Here is a 22,431-nt window from a genome sequence, read left to right on the forward strand (position 1 = left end):
AGACCTACCAGCATACCAAATATCATCACAATCCATAAAGGCGTTATGAAGTTATGCTGGCCGCAAATGTGCGGAGACACAAACACACAGACAGACAGACAGACAGACAGACGCAACAAAAACAATACCTCCATTTTCATGGAGGTAATAACACAGGTTGTTTGTTTTCAAACACACAGCCATACAGTGGCACTGCCACATTTGCCCTGAAATAGGTCACCTATTCCCCTGAGGGAGCGCGCTGCCTCGCTGGGCATAGCCACATCTGTTACCCTGCCTCTCAAGTACAAAAGAGATTCCTCTCAGCCATGCCCTGACTCAACCTTAAAGGGGAGGTCCAATACTTTCAGTTTTGGGGCCTTTCTACCCAAAATCCTATTTGTAAATGGTGATTTATTGGTTTCTGCCAACCCCGCACATACTTGCCGTGATATCTGACCCGATCGATGTTTCGCGGCTAGCGCCAGATTGTCCGCTATGCGGCGCTGCGACTGAATCTGTGACGTAAAAGGTTTCATTCTGCTACTAGCGTAAACAACAATGGCGGGCGTGCAACCCTTCCGATTTTAACCACAAACTGACAGTAGTGGCGACTCTGAGCCCGATCCAGGCGATGACAACGTTTGGGATGGCGGTGATGTGGAGACAGAGCGTTGGAGGTTGGGGAACCGGGACTGGTGCCGGTGTGGAAACGAAGAAAATAGAAACTGCCTGGAAATGCCCTCTGTACGGGAGAGTGTTTGTTGTCACGACCTGCCAGAGCTGACAGACACTGAAAAGAACGTCGGTACAGACCACCCATGCATCAGAAACCACCCTGACTTCGATGTGATTCTGCACCCGGCAAACCTCCGAACTTTGCTGATTTTTCGGTGGGATCTGATCCGGCAGGGCGTGCAGGAGCCGGTCTCTAACATGTCAGTACCGCGGTTTGTTTACGTTGCAATTCACTCAACCCTTTGACGGATTTATTTATATCGACCGCCCATACGCCCAACAGAAAGGAATTGAGGTGGCAGAATACTACCTTTCCTGTTTTGTGGTTTATAACAACTTGTCAAAACAACACCTTTTTCCCTGCTAATTACAGTACATTTCTGTATGCGTTCTAATCTTAGACACATGTGTTAGTCGGATTTACATTTTCCCATAATAATTGTGCTCACAGCTAGTACAGTGGTCGTCACATTTTTGGTTCCATCTGGAATTGTAAGGCTTTGAAATCTGAGGTGCTACTTGTTTTAAATAAAGAAAACAGCTAGCTACATGCGTACTTCTGCCATATAGACTGAAAATTTCAACAGAATTCAATGACAACTAGAGTTCCACGAGCATCCAGGCTCGAAATGGTCTGAACACACCCGCCAGTGGACGCTCTTCTTGTGTACTAACTCCTTGATTTTCTCCGGCGTCAGTTTATTTACAAGATTGTTCCTCATGCTGACCAACCACCTGTGTAGCCTATCGTGGTCTTTTGGAAACTTGTGGAAGCTTACGCCGCGCTCCTTTGACGCAGGGCCATACCAACAGCCACAACTTGCACAACGCGGCATACTTGCAGCGAGCTATGTACTGGCAGACAGACTGAAATGGCGCGCGCTCCAAATCTGTTCCAATGAAACCTTTTACGTCACAGATTCAGTCGCAGCGCCGCCTAGCGGACAATCTGGCGCTAGCCGCGAAACATCGATCGGGTCAGATATCACCGCAAATATGTGCGGGGTTGGCAGAAACCAATAAATCACCATTTACAAATAGGATTTTGGGTAGAAAGGCCCCAAAACTGAAAGTATTGGACTTCCCCTTTAAACCGGAAGTGCTGCTGCAGTACCAAGGCCATCCACCAGGTAGCCCATATTTGACCTTGACCTTCGCCCTCCTAAGACCTACCAGCATACCAAATATCACCACAATCCATGAAGGCGTTATGGACTTATGAAGGTACAAAAATGCGGAAACACAAACACACATACACACACACACACACACACACACACACACACACACACACACACACACATACACGCACACAGACGCGCCAAAAACAATACCTTCCATTTCATGGAGGTAAAAAAAGGGAGATAATTGCCAAGTGCCAGTTTTGTAAATACCTGTCGAGATTCAAACAGCTTGTCCTTGTATAATTAATGTCTTTATTCAAGTGTTTTGGTAGGTATTTCAAGCTTTTCTGCTCCAGCATTGGAATGCGGGGCATGAACGTTTTTTTTTTTGAAAATCAACAGTTTGCATTATGCAATTAAAAATCCTAACCAATAAAGTAGGGAATAGCTATCCAACTGTTGTTTTAGTTGTATGTTACTTCATATTATAGTTATATCAATGTAAATCATTGTTTTCCCTTGTATTTCTCATTCTTTCCCTGCCATGTCGTAAAATGTGGTGAACCCATCGCTATATTTGCTCCAAAGCAAATATTGGCCTTTCTAGTTTTGTATTTCCTTTTTGTTCCATCCAGGCTATTACAGAGAGGGTTTCCTGGCTATCCAACATGCCGTGGACATTTCCCTGGCACAGGCCCGCGGCGCGAACACTACCGGTATTGAAGTGCGCATGCAGCGCTTCCCGTACCCCGGGTACGTGGACGACAGGTTCGTGCTGGTGATCCAGCAGCAGCTGGGACAGGTCCTGATGCTCAGCTTCGTCTACACCGTCTTAAACATCGTCAAGATCCTCGTGCACGAGAAGGAGAGGAAACTTAAGGTATGGAGGATAGGGACAATTTTAACTGTAGTTGTTGCATCTATTTTTTAGACAAACACAATTTAAATTTTCTGGAGGCATTATCTATGATTAGGGACAGACAAAAGTTTTTAAAAATGTGAAGTAAATTCAATCAATGCGGTCCCAGCAGAATCATGAGAAATGCAGATGACAGTGGTGTTGGCCTTATTTTTCACGAGTTGGTTTCCTACAAAACAAACACTCAGAGACCAACATATTTGCTGTTTTGTAAAGCTTTATTCCTTGTGTATGTGGCAGTTGTGTCAAATTCTTGGTACAGGTCTATTATTTCTGGGCACCACAATGCAGTGACCCTCTTTCCAGTGCCATTGTTATGATTGGTGAAAATGACCGATATTCTGTTTTTCGATAAAAAGATAAATAAATATATAGACCTATACTTTGCATGCAAATAACAGCTGCATGCATTGAATATATTTATTATTATTTGCCTTGTTAATTAGTGAAGTCATTGGCAACAAACACGGCGACAATAATTTTGCATAATAAGATCAGTAAAAAATCCGTTAGGGCACGTCCAAAGTTAGGGCACCCCCCGTTAATATGTGTATGCCTCACTTTCCTTGTGTGCAGTGAACTGCAGAGTAAAATAGTGTGTGAAAAATGAAGAAACACTAACAACTTTGATTGTGAATCGTACAGGAGTCCATGAAGATGATGGGGCTGAATGGCTATCTCCACTGGTTCTCCTGGTTTGTGAAGGAGTTTGTGTTCCTGATGATCACCATGGCTCTCTTCACCATGCTCATCTGTGTCAAGGTAAGGGCATTCTCACCTTTTCATTTTAGTTACTGTAGCCTACAGTTTATCTGCAAGCAGATCTTTCAGTGGCTGCAAAAACAGTATCAAATTGCCCGGGCAGTATCTATTTGCCAGACAGTATCCAATGCACCACCGAAAATCTGCTGAAAGATTCACAATGACTGCACAAGGTTATTCACTATTATATGGTCAGGGAAAATCTTTTCAGGAACTTGTCAGAAACTTGTTTCTGTTCTGCATTGTGCCTTCCTACAAACTCCAACGGTTACCTAAGAATTGATAGTCGTAAGAACTAACTTTGCCAGCTCAAACATCATGTCTTGTATATACATGTATGTAAATATTACTAAGTATTAATTTTGATAACACATAAAAAAACAACAAGCTTTCTGTGTACTGCACAATGGATAAAACAATTAGCTCAGTACAGCTAAAAAGCATGTAAAGCACACTTATCAGCTCAAACTATTACCTATGACTGTGGCTTGTCCCGTCTTTAGCACACACAAAATCAGTTGTCTTATGTTCCCTTCTCAGTTATCCTTGTTTTCCCTTTGTTTTTTATGTACCGGGTCACAATTGTTATTAACAATGCGTAATGGCTGCCAATAATCCTACACTGTAGGGCTGGGCAGTAACGGAGAAGAAGAAGAACATGGAATGATATCTAAAAATAAATGAGAATCCTGTTTTTTTTCCATTCTGTCTTAGTTCTGGCCACAAGGAAAAGTCATCCAACAGACAGATCCCAGCATCATTCTGGTGTACCTGATGTTGTTTGCCATCTCCACTATTTGTTTCTGCTTTGCCATCTCTGTCTTCTTCTCAAAAGGTGAGTTCAGATCTTTTTGTGATCATGTTTTTTGCACTGTGAGTTATACCGGATATACAGATACAGATGCTATCATGAAAGTTCATCTGTGTTGGTAGTTACATGTTTAAAGTTAAAACTTTAGGTCCAACACAAAGAAGTTCTCTCACCTAGAGCTTTTGACCAGTAACTCTGGTCCAGTAACTCTGGTCTTCCTCAGTAGACTGACCCAACAGCAACGGGGGCCGACATCGTCTACCAGATACCTTTGACCCAGTGTTGACGTCACACTTCAAAGAAGTCACGTGACAGGCCTCACTGGGTCAGTCTACTGAGGAAGACCAGAGTGACTGGTGGAAAGCTCTTGGTGACAGAAATATGAATTCTTTGTGTTGGATCTTAAGATTTAACTTCAAACACAGATACAGAATGTTATCTTGATAGTTCATCTGTGTTGGTAGAAATCATTATGAAGCAAGTTTAAACTGCAACTTCCAACACAACAAAAATTGGACTCACCCAAATTTTCGACTGTACAGCACCAGTCTTTGTCAAGGAATGAGCAATCCACCGCTTCCGTGATGTCACGCAGATAACACACGTGACTTCGCGAGCAGTGGATCATAGGTTGCAGAAAGTCTGTGGCGCCCCCCGTCTTTGTTGAGGGATGGTTGTAATGCCCTGATGTAGATGGCCTCTTTAATCCCTCATGCAAAGAAGTCCGGTTCTGTGTCCAAGATACAGATTGTTCAAATTTTTCTTTCCTCAGCGAACACTGGTTCAATCGTGGCGGGTGTCCTGTACTTCATGACGTACGTCCCATTCTACTTCATCACCCAATCGTACGACCAGATGACCTGGCACGAGAAGATGGCATCCTGCCTGCTCAGTAACACCGGCATGGCCATGGGCGGACAGGTCATCGGCATGTTTGAGGGGACAGGTAAGACAGTTAGTAGAACATTCATACAACCCTTATCTCTTCAACTATATGCCAACTTAACAGACCGTACAGTGCCAAAGATATTTTTGAAAATTCCTACTGCAGTACCAAGGTTAGTCACCAGGGGCCCAAAGTCAAGCTACACAATTCACTTCACCCCACCTACCAAATATCATCTCATTCAATCTGTTCGACAGATCTTGAGATATACATGAACACCAAAACATCATCCAGTCTGAAAACAGTACCCACCATTTCATGGAGGGTAAAAACCTTAATAAGGAGTGGTTACAGTTATTAACCCTGAAGCTGTGGGTCCAGGACACTAGTATAGTGAGGGTTCCCAGCTATTTCTGGGATTGGGGTATTCCCCATGCAAAAATATTTCGGCACTGCCAAACCTGGTAAAACCTAGAAAATTTGATGTAATTTTGGCAATATAATATAATAATGAATTCCTGGTTTAGGCTGCAAAATGAGTTAACAGAAATAAGTTTTTAGGGACCGTGACACTATCAATTCTGGGGGGATAATCCTTTCTTCGGCAACTTGAAGGATTCTGCAAAAATTAGCGATGTTGTGGGGTTCGCGTGGAACATTAGCCTGGGTACCATCCGGATTTTCACTCCGCAACGCTCAAAAGCGAAAATCCGGATGGTAACTTTTCAGTACAGAAGCAGATGCACTACCACACACAATATCAAAATATACGGTAAACTCTGGGAACCACCAGCTTACACCTTATGTTCCATCTCACTAGGTGCAGGAGTTCAGTGGTCCACCATTAACACAGGTGTGTCTGTTGACGATGACTTCACCATGCTGCACGTGTTCTTCATGCTGATACTGGACAGTGTGCTGTACTGCATGGTTGCCTGGTACGTCGAGGCTGTCTTTCCAGGGGACTACGGAGTACCTCAACCGTGGTACTTCCCCGTTCTGGTGAGTTCTGTATCTGTGTTCAGTAAGATAATTCTTTCAATCAAAGACTATTAAATCCTAAGGTACATACCTCCGAATTTTTTACGACTAGTCAGTTCGTCTTGATCACGGAATGATCCTAGTCTCGCGAGAAAACGCGAGACCAGGACGAGACTTGCTTCTGCCCCCCCTCTGCCTCCTTGCGGAGTACAGGTAGGTAGGGCTTAGGCAGCTCCCAGCCTTCGTTGCGGTTCAGCTTGGCTCCCACTAATTAGATGTGTATGGCCCCCTTGATCTTCCAGTGGGCGTTGCGGGCTTCCTGATCGATGATTTCGATTGTGTTTAGTATAGGTTGGGTGGTGACCCTATGTCCAGTGTGTATCTGTGTTGAGTTGCATTTCTGCACAAGTTCACTTATGTCACTGACGAAAGGTAGTGGATGCTACCTTAAATGTCTGACCGTTTCCAAAATCATATCCAGTTGCTTTGTAACAGTTTTTTGGCATGTGTTGAGTTGTGTTGACAGCCACTTGGAAGAGTATGGCAAGTCTATAGGTATTAGTCCTGTATGTTAGTGTATTTCACTACTGTCCTGTTTTCACCGTATCCGTATAGCTGGTATAGATACGCACCAGCTTTGCAGGCATTTGTATTTTTTTATTAGATATTTACAGTGTATGAGTGAAATTAAGTTCCGTATCAGCACCCAATTCTATAATGTTGTTAACTTTTAGTTTATGCAGGTTGTTCTTACATGTATATACATGTATAGGTTTCTGTAAATCATTTACTTTATAATGTGCGGATTTTGTTTTAAAGCTCCGAAATGATTTTCTTGCACTTCTAACACCTCAGAGAGACGTTAGAAATGCAAGAACATTATTTCCGACCGTTTCCAAAAGAAATAGTGAGTTTGTTGAAATTAGCCTCTGATATAACGCGTTTCAGGCCCTAAATCAACTGTAGATCTTTTTATATATAGCAACTGAATCAATTCAGATCTGTACTATGTAGTATTACATAGTATCACATATTTCCAGTGTTATGATTTCACTGAAAATGGCAACCACAAAAAGTGTGAAAATAAATTTAAAGTAAAACCACCTAGAATGTTTCAAAATTAGTTAACATCTGCCCTTCCCCCCTACAGCGCTCATACTGGTGTGGTTCCAGTAAGTCAGACTTTGTTGATGAAGATGACAATGAGACCACGCCCCTCCTGTCTGGAGAAAAACACAGTGATAACCAGGGGGAGTATTTTGAGACAAATCCTGCTAATCTCAAAGCAGGCGTCAGGATAAGGAACCTTAGGAAGGTAAGATTTGTGAAGCACGTCAGCAGAACATACTGCACCTGGGCAAAACCCGCATATGCAGCTCTTTGGCAGAACATCTCATATAAGATCGTATTCACACATGTAAGGTTAACATCCAGTCTGTAGTTTCCAAATGCTGTGTTGGAAAAGATGTCATCTGCAACGGGCAAATTTCTGATGCAACGTTGACCAAACATCCATCGAAAGCCTTGAAAAATCGGGGTTTTTCGCAGGCACACTGTCAGTATGTTCTGCCGACATGCTGCTTTGTGAGAGCTTATTGGTGGCTCTTCTGTGATTTCCAATTGCTTGTATAAATAAGCTTTTGAGATAGAAATAGAAACATAAACTGGACACAAACACATAAAGATGCAAAAGCCATAATTACAATGTACATGTCCTTGGTGCTGAAATTTGTTGTTAACATCCGATTTCCATTTCACTGTTAAAAATTATTACTTTTATTTGTAACTGCTTATAGTGATTTCCTAGTATGTTTACATAGGAGACAACTTTCAATTCAATCAAATACTTTATCAACATATTAGATTTATGTTGTCGGTAACATACTAACATAGACAATAAGGAATTTATGATAAAGTAACAGTTGACTGTGGGTTTCTGTGTTGACGTCAGTTTTGATTTTTGTTTGTTATTTCAGACCTTTGGTTCAGGTAAGAAGAAGAAGACAGCTGTTGGAGGGATCAGTATGGACATGTACGAGGGACAGATAACTGCACTGCTGGGGCACAACGGGGCAGGGAAGACTACCACCATGTCCATGCTCACAGGTATTTTACAGGGTAGTCTTATTTATCAACATAAGTTGGCCAGCAGAAAAGAGAGGGAATACTACATTCATGTACTTGAAACATGGTCTGTTGATATCGCTATGTCACAGTGCATGTGGACAGGAAGCAGAAATACATGTAGACTCATAAAAGTCATATGTGCATTTTCACTGCAAAATTTTAGTAATTTTGGCCTAGGGAAAAATGTTCTGTTTCTTGTTTTAGTTCTGAAAATATTAGGGTCAGTAGAGAGGGAAGTTTTTTTTTTTCCCTTAAGGATGTCTAAGGTCTCGTTCCACTCTGTGCAGAGCATAGGAGTTGTGCCCATCTCTATTTCTGTAGCCCTTGGGCCACACACTTGTGCAAGCACTATAGCCTGAAGCTAGCCTGCTGGTGGTGTTGTGTGTTTGACCTTCCCATACTCTTTCTCATACTCATAGATGCTGATTGCTAAGCAGAGAAGGCAGAAAATATTATACATTGTACATTTTTAAAGTCTTTGGTATGACCCAGCCGGGGTTTGAACTCCCGACCTCCCGGTTACAAAGCAAGCACTCTACCCGATTGAGCTACATAGTACATTTACAGTATATTACACTGGTACTTTAGGATGTCTAAATATTGCTGAAAAACATTTTTGGACGAATTTTGGTCTATTTTGGTGTGTTTCAGGCCTGTTCCCTCCCAGTGGAGGCACGGCGCTGGTTAACGGTTACGACATCAGGTACAACATGCAGTCCATCCGACAGAGTCTGGGGCTGTGTCCGCAACACGACATTCTGTATGACGACCTGACCGTGGAGGAACATCTCTACTTCTTTGCCAAGGTGAGAATTTCTTTTCAGTTGCAACTAAAATATATGTTTCGAGTTATTAGTTCAGTCAGATTATCCTCGTTTTGTTTGTTTGTTTAGTATCTTTATTACTAAGTGTGAATTTCACACTAGAACAAGTACATGTATGGTGTACTCTAGAACAAGTATGGTGGGTACAGTGTACTCTAGAACAATTATGGTTCTCTAGAGCAAGTACATGTATGGTGGGTATGATATATTCTAGAACAAGTACTGTGTGCTCTAGAACAATTATGGTTCTCTAGATCAAGTACATGTATGGTGGGTATGATATATTCTAGAACAAGTACTGTGTGCTCTAGAACAATATTATTATGGTTCTCTGGAGCAAGTATGGTGGGTACGGTGTACTCTAGAACAAGTACTGTGTACTCTAGAACAAATATGGTACTCTAGAACAAGTATAGTGGGTATGGTGTACTCTAGAACAAGTACTGTGTACTCTAGTACAAATATGGTACTCTAGAACAAGTATGGTGGGTATGATGTAACAAGTATGGTACTCTAGAACAAGTATGGTGGGTACCGTACAATGTACACAGTCTAGAACAAGCCTATACACATTGTATAAGACTGTTAACTGTGACTTGTGCTTAGCCAGTACAATAAAGGTCTTCATTCATTCATTCATTATTAACATGAATCCCCTCCATCCTGCAGCTGAAGGGCTTCGCTCATGACAAAGTCCAGGCTGAGATAGACCGGCTGATCGTGGCCATGAAGCTGGAGGATAAGCGACATGTCAGGACCAGTGCTCTGTCTGGGGGCATGAAGAGAAAACTGTCTGTTGGCATCGCACTGTGTGCAAACTCCAAGGTCAGTACACACATACAAGGTTGCTTAGGTCACACAAAAAAATAGAAACAGACCAAGGCATCCTCTAATAGCCCCAAAAGCTATGATAGGAGCTATGATGTGAAAACATACCAAGCTGGTTCATAATTCAAACAATGAATTTTGAAGTTTTTTATCAAATCAATACATAGAAAAACTGTAACAATTAGAAAGAGCTAACTGTTTGAGTCAAAAGATATTTTAATTTAGCATTTTTTAGTTGCAATAATTAGTAGTTGGTACACCCACCAGTTTATTCATTTAGTAATTTTGTACATCAAACATAGTCTTGACATCTTTTCACTGGCTTCTAATGACACCCACTCTAGGTTTCTTTTCATTTCCGTAGCACTAGTACCCTTACATGATAGTAGTTGATTAATAAGTTTCTTGCAACATCATGGGAAAACTGTAGCAATTAGGAAAATAGGATTCTTCTTCAACTGTTGGGGGCAAAATATGAGCATTTTAGAGTAGATTCAGGGCCAGAATCTTTTTTTTTCCAAATCAGGAAAAAAAAGTGGGCAACCAGTTGCTGGAGTAACTGTGTCTTATTACCCGGATGTCTAACCTTCATCGACGCATTTTACATTCCTACCTCTACAGATAGTAATGTTGGATGAGCCGACCTCCGGGATGGACCCCGCGGCACGCCGGGCCACGTGGGACCTGCTCCAGAACCACCGGCGCAACCGCACCATCCTCCTCACCACACACCACATGGACGAGGCTGACCTGCTGGGAGACAGGATCGCCATCATGGCCAAGGGAACCCTCAGGTGCTGCGGGTCAAGTCTCTTCCTCAAGAACAAGTATGGTAAGTAACATACATGATGTATACTACTACAAATATGTTTTGTACCAGAACAAGTACAGTGGGTACCGTGTACTCTAGAACAAGTGTAGTATGAACCATGTACTCTTCAAGAAAGAAGGTACCATAGAATAAGTACAAAAATGTATGGTACTCTAGAACAAGTATAGTGGGTACCCTGTACTCTAGAACAAGTATGGTAAGTATCATGTACTCTAGAACATGTATGGTGGGTATCATGTACTCTAGAACAAACACTGTGTACTCTAGAATAAGTATGGTACTCTAGAACAAGTATGGTGGGTACCACGTACTCTAGAACAAGTACTGTGTACTCTAGAACAAGTATGGTAGGTACCAAGTATGGTGTGTACCATATACTCTAGAACAAGCACTTTGTACTCTAGAACAAGTATTTTACTCTAGAACAAGGATGGTGGGTACCATGTATTCTAGAACCAGTATGGTACTCTAGAACAAGTATGGTGTGTACCATATACTCTAGAACAAGCACTTTGTACTCTAGAACAAGTATTTTACTCTAGAACAAGTATGGTGGGTACCATGTACTCTAGAACATGTATGGTAAGTATCATGTACTCTAGAACATGTGCTGTGGGTATCATGTACTCTAGAACAACACATGATACCCTAGAACAAGTATGGTGGCTACTGTGTACTCTAGAACAAGCACTGTGTACTCTAGAACAAGTATGGTGTGTATCGTGTACTTTAGAACAAGTATGGTGGGTATCATGAACTCTAGAACAAGTATTGTGGGTATCAGGTACTCTAGAACGAGTATGGTGGGTATCAGGTACTCTAGAACAAGTAATGTTTGCCCTAAAACAAGTATGGTACTCTAGAAAAACTATGGTGGGTGATGTGTACTCTAGAACAAGTACAGTGTACTCTAGTACAAGTATGGTGGGTACCACATACTCTAGAACAGGTATCATAATGGTACTCTAGAACAAGTATGGTGGGTATATAGTGTACTCTAGAACAAGTACATTTTACTGTGTACTCTAGAACAAGTACTCTATAACCAGTATCATAATGGTAGGTACTGTGTACTCTAGAGCAAGTATAGACATATTGCTAGTCTAAAAGCTGTTTGTACAATTTTAGCTTTGAAAACCATAATCTAATCACCTCCTCTTGTTACAATCCAGGCGTCGGCTACCACATGGTCATCGTCAAGCAGCCAGGCTGCCACGTGTCCGCTGTGTCAAAGGTCGTCAAGTCCCACATCCCTCACGCCAAGATGGAGAGCAACGTCGGCGCTGAATTGTCCTATATCCTCCCCACGGAGAGCTCGGCCCAGTTCGAGGCACTTTTCACTGAGATTGAGGAGAGGAAAGAGGAACTGGGCATCGATGGTTATGGAGCCTCCATCACAACCATGGAGGAGGTGTTCCTCAAGTAAGGGATCGACATTTGATTTAGATTACTAGGCTTTAGTTCGGTGCTTCACTTTGGAACAAGTATGGTGGGTATCAGGTACTCTAGAACAAGTATGGTGGGTATCAGGTACTCTAGAATAAGTATGGTACTCTGGAACAAGTACTGTGTACTCTAGAACAAGTACTGTGTACTCTAGAACAAGTATGGTGGGTACCATGTACTCTAGAACAAGTACTGTGTACTCTAGAACAAGTACTGTGTACTCTAGAACAAGTACGGTGGGTATCATGTACTCTAGAACAAGTATTGTGGCCCTCTTCACTGACATTGATTAGAGGAAAGAGGAACTGGGCATAGATGGCTATGGAGCCTCCATCACAACCATGGAGGAGGTGTTCCTCAAGTAAGGGATCGGCATTTGCTTTAGATTACTAGGCTTTAGTTCAGTGCTTCACTTTAGAACAAGTATAGTAGGTATCAGGTACTCTAGAACAGGTATGGTGGGTATTATGTACTCTAGAACAAGTAATGGTACTCTAGAACAATTATGGTGGGTATCAGGTACTCTAGAACAGGTATGGTGGGTATTATGTACTCTAGAACAAGTATGGTACTCTAGAACAAGTATGGTGGGTATCAGGTACTCTAGAACAAGTATGGTACTCTAGAACAAGTATGGTGGGTATCAGGTACTCTAGAACAGGTATGGTGGGTATTATGTACTCTAGAACAAGTATGGTACTCTAGAACAAGTATGGTGGGTATCAGGTACTCTAGATTTACTAGTATGGTACTCTAGAACAAGTATGGTGGGTACCAGGTACTCAAGAACAAGTACGGTGGGTGTCATGTACTCTAGAACAAGTATTGTGGCCCTCTTCACTGACATTGAGGAGAGGAAAGAGGAACTTGGCATTGATGGCTATGGAGCCTCCATCACAACCATGGAGGAGGTGTTCCTCAAGTAAGAGCGTCATTTGTTTTAAAATTTTGGTCTTTAGTTCGATCCTTCACTTTGTTTCTAATTATAAAGCAGCTACAGGCCATTGACATCTATAGACTGAATCTGAATGATATTATACGTATGGGACTTTGTGCAGGTAAAATTGGAGCTGTGCAGGTATTTCTGATGTCTACCTGCACCTAACCTGCACTGGTCCATGTACTAGGTTTAAATACACATGTACATGTAGGTGTGTGTGGATTTTTATTTGGTACACTGACTGTTACCACCACCTATCAAGTATAAAAAAATGTTAATACGTCATAGTGTTTCACAAGTTTTTAGTGTGATCCATGTCTGGTACACATAATTTTCGATGTTACCTGCAGAAAAAAAAGTACCGGTATTTCGAGCACTGGTATCTCACCCTCTGTTCCTACCCCCCCCCCCCTCGGGGTGTGCTGTGTACAAGTGTAGTAAGTGTAGTACTGTAGTACAACAAGTGTAGTAGTACAACAAGTAGTCTAGAACAAGTATGGTACTCAAGAACAAGTATGGTATATATCAGGACTCTAGAACAAGTATAGTGAGTATAAACTACTCTAGAACAAGTATGGTAGGTACAGTGTAGTCTCTAGAGCAAGTTCAGTGGGTACTGTGTACTCTAGAACAAGTATGGTGAGTATAAACTACTCTAGAACAAGTATGGTAGGTACAGTGTACTCTAGAACAAGTACAGTGGATACTGTGTACTCTAGAACAAGTATGGTGAGTATAAACTACTCTAGAACAAGTATGGTAGGTACAGTGTACTCTAGAACAAGTATGATAGGTACAGTGTACTCTAGAACACGTAAAGTGGGTACTGTGTACTCTACACAAATATGATAGGTACAGTGTACTCTAGAACAAGTACAGTGGGTACTACCTCTAGAACAAGTATGATAGGTACAGTGTACTCTAGAACAAGTATGGTACATTGTAGGTACAGTGTACTCTAGAACAAGTACTGTGTACTCTAGAACAAGTATGGTGTGTACTATGTACTGTCTTGCTGCAGGGTTGGAGGTGACTCAGATCCTGACATCGACAAGCACCTCCACCGAGCCGCCGAGAGCTACCAGAGCATCAGTCGCTCCCCCTCCCCCACCGCCATCCCCGTGGCAAACGGCTCGGCGGCTCCCGTCGCAAACGGTTCCGCCATGATCAACGTTTCACCGACCAATCCTGAGGGGGATGACATTGAGGCCCAGCTGTTGCCTCTTGGTGAGTTTGACTCGTCCGTAGCTGCTGGTGAGTGGTGATGGTTGGCTTGTGCATGCCTTCTGTAGACTTAGTTGCCAATGTCACTTTCAGACTGATGCACAAGTAGATAGAAATGCTGGTGTTCTCCTTGCTTTACAAGTAGATAGAAATGCTTTCTTTGTTTGTTTTGTTTGTACTATAGTTGCCAAAAAGAATGTCACTTGCAGAATGCAGATAGAAATGCTGGAGTTGTCTTTGCTTTACTTTTCTCTTTGTATTATAATTTTTACTTTTCTTACTGGGTCAATAATTCACAAGAAACTTCACTCGTAGAATGATGCACCAGTGGATAGAAATGCTGGAGTTGTCTTTGCTTTATTTCTCTGTTTTATAACTTTGCTTTTCTTATTATTTTTCGGATTATGTTTTACTTTACGTTTCTTACTGGATAATGTTTTCTAACTTAATTTTCTTACTGGATAACACAATTTACAAGAAACTTCACAGCACAGCACTTAAGGTTCTAACAAACTTGTAACTATTAACTGAGGGAGCATTTTCTTTTTATAGTAAATGCCCCCCCCCCCTCCCTACTTACTCAGTAGATAGCAATGCTGGAGTTGTCTTTGCTTTACTTGTCTCTTTGTATCATAATTACTTCTCTTACTGGGTCAATAATTCCCAAGAAACTTCATAGCACAGCACTTCAGGTTCTAACACACTTGTAACTATCAACTGAGGGAGCATGAAGACATTTTCTTTTCATACTAAAGCCCCCCTCCCCTTCCTCCTAACTCAGGTAATCTGAAGAGGAACACAGGTGCACGGCTGTACTGGCAACAGTTCTACGCCATGTTCCTGAAGCACATGCTGCACTCCTGGAGAAACATCTGGGTCTTCCTCATCCAGTTTGGCATCCCCCTTCTCTATACCGCCTTCTCACTCATTGTAGCCAAGACGTACCCTGGACCACAGGTCTGTACTAGTACTACATGTAAATTTATTTGTTTCTATTTTATTTGCTGGCCCAACTCAGTGCCATAACACTGTTTTACAGTGGGGCTCTGTACGGCATACATAACAGTAACATGTAACTAGAAAGGTAACATTTGCAAAGAAAATGCATAATGTTTACCTTCACATATGGTCTGCTCTGTTAATTCTTACTCAAACACATTCATATATATGGTCATACAGGAGTCTAAATCCCTCCTGCTATAAGATTGCAACATGATGTAACCCAACACTAGTTACCATGGTGACAGATGTCTGGTTCAGGTCATTTACCTTATTTGTTTGGAGAAGAAGAAATAGAGCCAAAACAATACATTTTTTATTCGGTAAACATAATGAATGTACAAAATATGCGAAGGAATAGTGTTAGATGTGAATGTATATCTGCACCAAGGAAAGGCATTGTGTTAGTGTGAATGAATGTCAGTACCAAGGAAAGGGACAGTGTTAGTGTGAATGTATATCAGCACCAAGGAAAGGGACAGTGTTAATGTGAATGTATATCAGCACCAAGGAAAGGGACAGTGTTAGTGTGAATGTATATCAGGACCAAGGAAATGTTTAAAAAGAAATCCAAATCATTGTTTTTTATGGCTTCACCACACCACAAAGTGGTTGTGAAACATATTGCTTCCTCTGATGTTTCTCCTCCTTTGGTTCTACACGTTCCAACAGCAGAAGACATTGGACGATTCCATTGCTGAATGGGGGTATAGACTATTGGAACACTTCAAATTTTGGACAGGGTTGATTTAGGAACAGTCCATTTGTGCAGGATGGGTAGACATGTCCATTTTTGGTATGGGGGATGTGGTGAAGCCATCTACTGCATTTGCTCCTGAGCAAATGTTGGCCTTTCTAGTAATAATACTTTGTTTTGCATATGTTTGTTCCTCCACAGGATTCTCCACCTCTCAATCTGACAACCGCACCCTACGGTCCCAACGATTCCCCCTTCACTGCCGGTATCAATCCGAACAATGCAACAAGGGAGCTTGCTCAACTCTACGCCTCACAGTTTGCCGACACCCCCACAACTCCCACCAACATCAGCGACTCTTCCGTCTGGGACCAACCGCCCAACATGACTGACTACCTGGTGGACTTGAGGACAAAGAGAAACGACTACGTCTACCACAGGGTGCTTGTCGCAAGCTCGTTTCAAACCGAGAACGACTCAGAAGCTGGTAATGGTATAAAAGCGACGGCGCTCTTCAACAACATGCCGTACCACACGCCAGGACAGACACTGGTTACGTTGGACAATGCCATTCTGAAGTATCTGTTGGGAGAGAATTTCTCGGTGAAGACCATCAACCACCCAATGCCCAGGACCGTACAGGACACAGCCACTGACCAACTCTCAACGTTAGTTTCTTGCCTTCTTTTACTCTCAGTAAAATTCATCTGTGTTGGTACTTACATGTTTACAGTTAAAACTTTGAATCCAACACAAAGAATGGTTCTCACCTAGAGCTTTCGGTACCAATTTGACTCAGTATTCTTGTCACACTTCAGAGAAGCCATGTGACAAGCCTTTCTGGGTCAGTCTACTGAAGAAGACCAGAGTTACTGGTCAAAAGCTCTAGGTTTTAGCTTTAAGCAGTTTCTTGTCTTGTTTAAGCCTTAAAGACTGTATAGTGCTGTAGATTATTCTGACTAGCCAAGTGTAGTTGGGAATGCTAGGTCTGTGACCATGCTTAATTTGCTAAAATGTGTCAATCAAGTAATGAAAAAAGGGTACAATACATGTAATAATATATACTACACAAAAGCAAATATTTTGATGAAGTCTTGTTTTTTAGGGGAAAAGTTGCCTTATGTCTATTTATTATGTTACAAAATGTAGTACTTTTATCTAGAAAAACTATTGTGATAACCTTAGTAGCCATAAGTTTGTAGCCATTACAGATTAGCTTTGATGCAAAAGATGTTAATGACTAAAATGACAATATCAGCACCAAGAAAGGACAGTGTTAGTGTGAATGTATATCAGCACCAAGGAAAGGGTGCTAACTATTTGTTCAAAAGATATCAATGACTAATTTAACAATTTTTCTCTTCCAGAGGGATCACAGCCTTTGCCATTGCCTTCAACATGGTGTTTGGTATGTCCTCGCTGGCTGCCAGCTTTGTCCTGTTCATCGTGCGCGAGCGTGCCACCAAGGCCAAGCACATCCAGTTTGTGAGCGGTGTCCACAGCCTGACCTTCTGGTTCTCCACCTTTGCCTGGGACATTATGAACTTCATGGTACCCTGTCTGCTGATCCTGGTACTGTTGTGGGGATTTGATGTGAAGGCGTATGTGGAGGATGGGAGAGTAGGTGAGTAAGGCTTTATGGTACAAGAAATGTTCCTTGTCTAAGACTTGACTTTCTTAACTTTTGTTTCCCTTTGGACTTCCAAAAAATTTGCCTTCCCCTGCATATAAATATTAAATAGTTCTCACTTATAAACCTGCAGGTCTCTTAGTGTCACTGACAAAAGCTAGTGGATGCTACCTGAAATTTCTGACCGTTTCCAAAATCATATTCAGTTGCTTGAGAAACTGTTTTTTTGGCGTATTACCTGGATGTCTAACCTTCACCGACATACAAGAAATGTACCTTAGAATATTTTTTCTTTTGTTGATTGTTCAATTTTATTTTTCAGTTTTAAAACTGTTGAGGAGGCTCTGACATTTATCCATGACATTTATATGGCACTAGAACTGTTTGATGATGTCACAGTCATACATATAATATACAGTCAAACCTGCCACGGTGACCACCTCTTCAAACCACCTGGCCATCGAAAATTTTCCCCAGTGATGCAAGCATTAAACGACTGTATATTATATTACGTTAATGCATAAAAACACATCTAAGAATGTTATTTGCAAAGTTGCATAGTACTGTAATTTTGCCACATTTTCTATGTCTAGCTAAGAGATGTTAGACATCTAATCAATGACATGTTTTCCCCTGTCATTGTTTCAGCCATGATTTTGCTGCTGTTTTTCCTGTATGGCTGGTCTATGATACCCATGATGTACCTGGCATCCTTCCTCTTCACTGTGCCATCCACTGGGTTTGTACGAATCACCATGTTCAACATCATTGCTGGAGTGGCAACCATGCTGGCTGTGGGTGAGTAACAGTGTGGAATAGTGCTGTGTACCAGTTCGCTGGAACTACATGTAGTTCCAGACTTGTAAAAATGTTTAGGTTCAAGTAAAAAAAAACCAAACAACATACCTTGCTTCCAAACAGTGGTAGTGCAGTGCTTGGTACAAATTTTGCAGTAAAGATGCCCCATTTTCCATTGAGAAATGTTCACTGAGAATTTGAAGTCCCTTCCGTACTTTGTATATGCCCTGGGTTTAGGTCCTTACCTGAATGTTGGTTTAGGTACATAGCACTAGTGTGGAACCATTGATTTGATGGGTGGAGTTATTATTGAATGGCAATGATCTTTAGTGCATTCAAAATGGGCTAAATACACTGTATAAGTCGTTGAAAAAGTTGCAAAGTTGGTCAAACTAACGTGATAAATGCCCATAGTCAGGATTTTGCTGGGGGGGGGGGTTATCCCACTGTCTGAGGGACCAGCGAGCACTGTGCGAGAGTTTCCTAGGGTGGTCCTGGGGTATGCTCACCTGGAAAATTTTGAAAATTGAACCTCCTGAAATGGCATTTCCTGCATTTTTGAGAGGATTTCAAAGGAAAAATCAGTGATAATTTTTTAATCAGTGACAAAGTGAGCAGTGTTTCTACGATTCCAACCCCACTGGTGATACAAGTCAGTGCACCTTTTAAAGAAAAATCTTCGACCTTTAGATAAAAAGTGGACCTTTGAGCCTTGTGGTGGGGCCTCTCCCTGGCTACGGGCATGTGTCACTGATACAAAAAGAATGGTATGGCCAGCATTTGAGTGTAATAACTTTGTACAAGGCAACTGCTTACAGTAATCATCAGATTCTGTAGAAAAGTTTGAAACTGATATAGCTCGCGATGAAGGAAAATTAATGATCATAACTTAAGGTAGTATCATTAGCTAAGACACTTGTCTTATTTTATGCAGGAATCCTTGCAATTCCTGGTCTGGACTTAGAAGATATCTCCAAAGGCCTGTCCTGGGGTTTCTCTGTGCTACCCAACTACTGCCTGGGCCAGGCCTTCTCAGACTTTGGGACGAACTACCAGATTGTGTCTCTGTGCACTCAAGATCCCATTACCGAGGCCATCTGCAAAGACTTCAGTAAGTACATACATGTAGCTTATTTATGAGTGATTCTATTGCAGGTTCATCTGTTGACATCCTACACAGTATGGACAAAAAAATTGCCCAATTTGTCATCCTTAACGGACAAAAATCAGCATCTAAAGATATGGAAACAGATGTCATTAAAATACTTCTAATAAGTCTACCAGCAAAATTTGATCCTCAGAATGTAGGAAATACTTTAAGTAGCATTTTAGCCGTCAAAACTTCAAAATTTTCATGGGAGAACACTATCCAGGCTTTGCATCTATTTTTTTAAATAAATAGTCACTTTCCTTTCAAATTGTTCCACATTAGACCGAATACTCCTTTGTGGTTGTACTTTAAAAGTACTACCACTGTTAAAAGTATGATAATCAATCAGTAAGGCCACACCAATTTATTTTGTTGGTTCTCAGACATTTATAGTTCAAAAGATAGCAAGCAGACATGACATAAAATGACAGGGCTAGGAAGAAAACTTCTGTCAATAAGCCTGTATTTACTACATAACACTTACATTGTAGTCCACCAAGGCATCAACCAGGTCCTCAGACTTTGCTTTCATCTAAGGTTTTTTCCAGTTAACCATATTTTAAAAAAATCCAAGAACCAACAAATCAAATAGGTGTGGCCTAAAGTAACTTTAACAATATGTGGCATGTTGCTGAGATGTTTTAGACATGATGTTTAAGACAAAGTCGGTGGCCGCGGAGCTTCTCTGGCTAATGGATACTGCCTGGCCAATTTGATACTGTCTTTTTGCCACCGAGAGGGATCTGCTTGGAGATTTGCAACAGTTATTCTTTGAAGACTTTGACTATGATTTACGTTTGAATTATGTTATTCTTTGTCTTGACAGATGTAACCTGGACCACCAACTACCTCCAGTGGGAGAGGAACGGCATTGGACGTTTCCTGGTGTTTATGGCATGGGAGGGGGTCTTCTTCTTTGGTGTCCTGTTCCTGGTGGAGTCCAACCTACTCAGGCAGTTCTGGTACTTCATTAGGTAGGGAGATCTGACCATGTTTTTTTTTTCAAATTCATTTTTTATTGTTTTCCACAAAAAAAGACAGTATAAAGGACAAGCATGGCACAAAAGACAAAGTAATTAACACAATGTCACATGTTAATAACCAAAAAACTGATAATTTAAACCAGTAGATAGTAATGATAATTATCAATGCTGGACCCCAATTACCTATTAGTAAATTCCATGTCAAAGAGAGCTCCTCATAAGCTTCCTCCAATTCCCAACATGTACGTCATTTGGAAATAATACTTTCTAATTTTAAAATTAAGAGACATAACTAGTAGATTCTAGGTTAAGCAACCACCGGCAAAGTTTGAAAATCAATTGCTCTGACCATTTATTTAAGTCATAAAGCCCATCTTAATTTACATTTTTACATAATTTTTTTCAGGCTACAATTTCTGGAAGCCATTGTTGCTGTCAGTGTTCTAGCCAGCATCCGTCTTTCTGTTATCTGACAGAATTTTGTCGCTTACAATGGACAAAAAGTTACAATAATCGCCGTGTAAAGATATTGAAAGAGATGTCATGAAGCTAAGCTTAGTCTACCAGCAATTATTTACCCCTCAAAATGTGGGAAATAGCATTTCAGAGATTTTGCTGGGGGAATGCCCCTTTAACTCACTATCCTTCTTCCAGGCTTTGTCATTATATAGTTGGTGTAATACATCAAACAAAATTGATATGATGCAAAAAAAATTCAAGCTGGCTAGAGCACTGGTTACAGATAAGGTATTAATGCTTTAGGTGAAATTTTTTTATCCCCCTGCTGTGACATTTTTCCAAATCTTTGAAGTATACAGCTCACTGCATGATTTTTTTGTGGTACCAGGCCTAAGAGAAAGCCAACTGTCATCAATTCAGATGGACAGTACAGTATCCAGGATGATGAGGATGTTGCAAGGGAACGCAAACGCATCAACAGCACCCCCCTCAAACAACTCTTCTCAACAGATGCCCTCATTCTGAAGGAACTCAGGAAGGTTAGCATTCATTGTTTTTGCTCTGTTTCCTCTTCTTCTCCAAACCAATAAGGTCAATGACCTGAACCAGATGTCTGTGACCATGGTAACTAGTGTTGGGTTACATCATTGTTGCAATTTTATGGATTTAGACTCCTGTCTAACCATATTTTTTTTTATATGAAATTGTGTTTGAGTAAGAATTAACAGAGCAGACCATACGCGAAGGGAAAGATTATGCATTTGCTTTGCAAATGTAACCTTCTAGTATTTGTTTTAAGTTACAACTTTTTAGCCAACACAAGGGATTGTTCTCACCTAGGGCTTTTGACCAGTCACTCTGGACAGTCTTCCTCAGTAGACTGACCCAGTGAGGCTTGTCACATGGCTTCTCTGAAGTGTCACATCAACACTGGGTCAAAGGTGTTGATGCCACACTTGATGTCACAAATTCTATTGTTTGTTTTGTTAATTTAGAACCTTTTTGTTTCTCATTCCATAAATCCAATGTTAACATTTCAGTCAGATGAAGAGTGTCAGAATGACACTTGAAATGTCTGACAATTAAATTCTTAGATCCAGTGGAAAATTTTAAAACACTGTTTTATTGATTTAACCCTGGATGACTAATCTTCACAAATGTAACTGTATAACATGTTTCATCATCATCATCATGCCTCCGGATTATCTAATCCGGTGAGGTACACTTGATAAAGTTACTCCAGTATGTCCTATCTCTCATAGCGGACACTAATGCAGACCCTGCGAGACCAGTG

General features: G+C 41.2%; 1 protein-coding gene across 1 annotated transcript in view; it reads left to right on the top strand.

Annotated features, from left to right (window-relative positions):
• Positions 1–22,431, top strand: part of LOC109472603 (ATP-binding cassette sub-family A member 3-like) — a 35,890-nt gene that overhangs the window by 6,980 nt on the left and 6,479 nt on the right. Inside the window, exons 5-23 of the mRNA XM_019772399.1 lie at positions 2,477–2,721; positions 3,406–3,522; positions 4,237–4,357; positions 5,106–5,279; positions 6,040–6,221; positions 7,351–7,515; positions 8,177–8,306; positions 8,979–9,133; positions 9,821–9,976; positions 10,601–10,811; positions 11,984–12,233; positions 14,219–14,451; positions 15,203–15,378; positions 16,319–16,785; positions 17,485–17,741; positions 18,396–18,545; positions 19,480–19,656; positions 20,522–20,669; positions 21,526–21,676. Of these exons, the coding sequence (XP_019627958.1) occupies positions 2,477–2,721; positions 3,406–3,522; positions 4,237–4,357; positions 5,106–5,279; positions 6,040–6,221; positions 7,351–7,515; positions 8,177–8,306; positions 8,979–9,133; positions 9,821–9,976; positions 10,601–10,811; positions 11,984–12,233; positions 14,219–14,451; positions 15,203–15,378; positions 16,319–16,785; positions 17,485–17,741; positions 18,396–18,545; positions 19,480–19,656; positions 20,522–20,669; positions 21,526–21,676 (3,665 nt within the window). The remainder of the gene's footprint in view (positions 1–2,476; positions 2,722–3,405; positions 3,523–4,236; positions 4,358–5,105; positions 5,280–6,039; positions 6,222–7,350; positions 7,516–8,176; positions 8,307–8,978; positions 9,134–9,820; positions 9,977–10,600; positions 10,812–11,983; positions 12,234–14,218; positions 14,452–15,202; positions 15,379–16,318; positions 16,786–17,484; positions 17,742–18,395; positions 18,546–19,479; positions 19,657–20,521; positions 20,670–21,525; positions 21,677–22,431) is intronic.

Source organism: Branchiostoma belcheri, unplaced genomic scaffold, assembly GCF_001625305.1.
Source record: "Branchiostoma belcheri isolate BF01 breed outbred unplaced genomic scaffold, Haploidv18h27 scaffold28, whole genome shotgun sequence".
Classification (NCBI taxonomy): Eukaryota; Metazoa; Chordata; class Leptocardii; order Amphioxiformes; family Branchiostomatidae; genus Branchiostoma; species Branchiostoma belcheri.